The following is a 1,996-nucleotide window of genomic DNA, read 5'->3' as shown; positions in this document are numbered from 1 at the left end:
AACACTGTATTCTCTTCACCTTGATTCACCAATTATTAATTTTTTGCTTAATCTTTTTTCTATTTTTTTCCTGACATTTTGAAAGTAAATTGTACACATCAGGATTGTCTCCTCTAAATTCTTCAAGCATTGATCTCCTATGAGCAGGGGCATTCTCCTACATAGTATAATACCATATCTCCCTTCAGGGAATCTAACACAGGAAATTTAACATTAATGTGTGTGTAATATTATGATCATGTATAGTCCATATTCAGATTTCTCCAGTTGGCTCCATAATGTCCATCATAGCTATTTTTTCCTCAATTCATCTAGTTCTCACGTCTCTTTAGTTTCCTTTGGCCTGGAAGAATTCCTCTGTCTTTTTTGTTTGTTTAGGTTTTTCATGACATTGAAATTTTTGAAGTGCCCAGGCCCGTTATTTTAAAGAATGTACTACAATTTAAGATTTGCCTGAAATTTTCCTCATGATTAGATAGATGCAGGTTAACTATATTTGGTGGGAGTACTACATTACTGAGATATTTTTAGAGTAACACAACAAGAAGGGCCCATCAATTTGTCTCATTACTGGTCATAAGTTTGAGTCCTTCTTATAAAGTAATGTCTGCCAGATTTCTGAATTGTAATGGCTCATGTTTCTCCTATGTCAAAAATACATTATATTTTATGACTGTATTGGTACAAAGAGGAATATAGTAATATTCTTTGACCTAGAAGTTCTTTTTTTTTTCCTTGTAATTTAAAAAGAAGTTGAAACATTTTTGTGGGCCATAAAAATATGGTGGGCCCTGAGCACTATTGTGTTTAGTGGGTTAGTCGGCCTTGGTGACCAGGCCTTCTATTGAGTTCTAGGAGTAAATTAAGGAACAAGCCACACCCCCAGAGGGGACTACACATGGTATAAATACCAGGAAGTAGGGTTCACTAGGGCTATCTTTGGAGATTAGCTATCACTTCTGTTTGGAACTGTGATCTCCAATCCCTGGCCTATGGACTTGATAGTGGCCCATGGCCTGTTTGGAACCAGACCACACAGCATCACTGCCTGAGCTCCACCTCCTGTCTCCCTCTCCTTACTGCCCCACCCTCCATCCCCTTCTGTGAAAAAATTATCTTCCATGAAAATGACCCCTGGCCCCAAAAAGGTTGGGAACTAATGGATCAGAACAAAGTTTCCAGTAAAGATCCATTAACATGTTCCTGTAACCCACTTATTTGTGGAAATGAGATAAGAATATGAGTTTCTGATGTAACTGGGAAAGCAGACTAACCAGCTGGCCCCACTGGGTGTGAAGTGGGTTTACCCTGGGTGGCAGTATTCCTTTGTTTCCTGACAATTTCACTGGAGTTTATTTTTTGCAGTTGTTCCATATTTTTTAATGTTACATGTCAAAGAGTAGAGTATAAATGGCTTAATACTGTAGCTAAGTAAGTGAGGTGAAGGCTATGTTAACAGGTTTGATGTAAGCATTCTAAATTGTATATAAAATCAGCATATTATATCCCATAAATGCATTAATGTATACATGATGTATACAACTATGATTTAATTAAAAAATTAAGAGAAAAACGTATATAAAGATTTTATTAAAACTTAGCTTTGAAAAAAAATCTAAAATATAAGTTTATTTAATCTTATATTTAACAAAAATTATCTTTAAGTTGAAATTAAGCATTAATTTCTAAGAACAAAAATGCAAATATAAAAGTATTCATCTTAAGTAGGAATTTGGGCAGAATTCACTCAACCAAATTATAAGATAATATTACGCTATATTTCTCATTTTGCAGTTAAATTTTCCAGCATGAAAATAAATTACTAATGTGAAAATATTTTAAAATTAAAAAAATATTTACTGTTCTGTTTTCAGGAAAGTCAGAAAAACCTCAGTGACGTGGGTATTAGTCAATCTATGCACATCAATGTTGATTTTCAACCTCCTCTTTGTGTTTGGAATTGAAAATTCCAATAAGAACTTGAAGACGAGTAATG

The 1,996-nt window shown here is 34.2% G+C and overlaps 1 protein-coding gene across 1 annotated transcript in view; it reads left to right on the top strand.

Moving 5' to 3' along the window:
- Positions 1 to 1,996, top strand: part of ADGRG7 (adhesion G protein-coupled receptor G7) — a 28,341-nt gene that overhangs the window by 10,553 nt on the left and 15,792 nt on the right. The window contains exon 6 of the mRNA XM_023508066.1: positions 1,875 to 1,990. Within this exon, the coding sequence (XP_023363834.1) occupies positions 1,875 to 1,990 (116 nt within the window). The remainder of the gene's footprint in view (positions 1 to 1,874; positions 1,991 to 1,996) is intronic.

The sequence above is a fragment of the Otolemur garnettii genome, unplaced genomic scaffold (genome assembly GCF_000181295.1).
Source record: "Otolemur garnettii isolate 467f Iridium unplaced genomic scaffold, OtoGar3 scaffold00220, whole genome shotgun sequence".
Classification (NCBI taxonomy): Eukaryota; Metazoa; Chordata; class Mammalia; order Primates; family Galagidae; genus Otolemur; species Otolemur garnettii.
The sequence above is the reverse complement of the archived record's forward strand: the minus strand, read 5'-3'. Positions and strand labels throughout refer to the sequence as shown.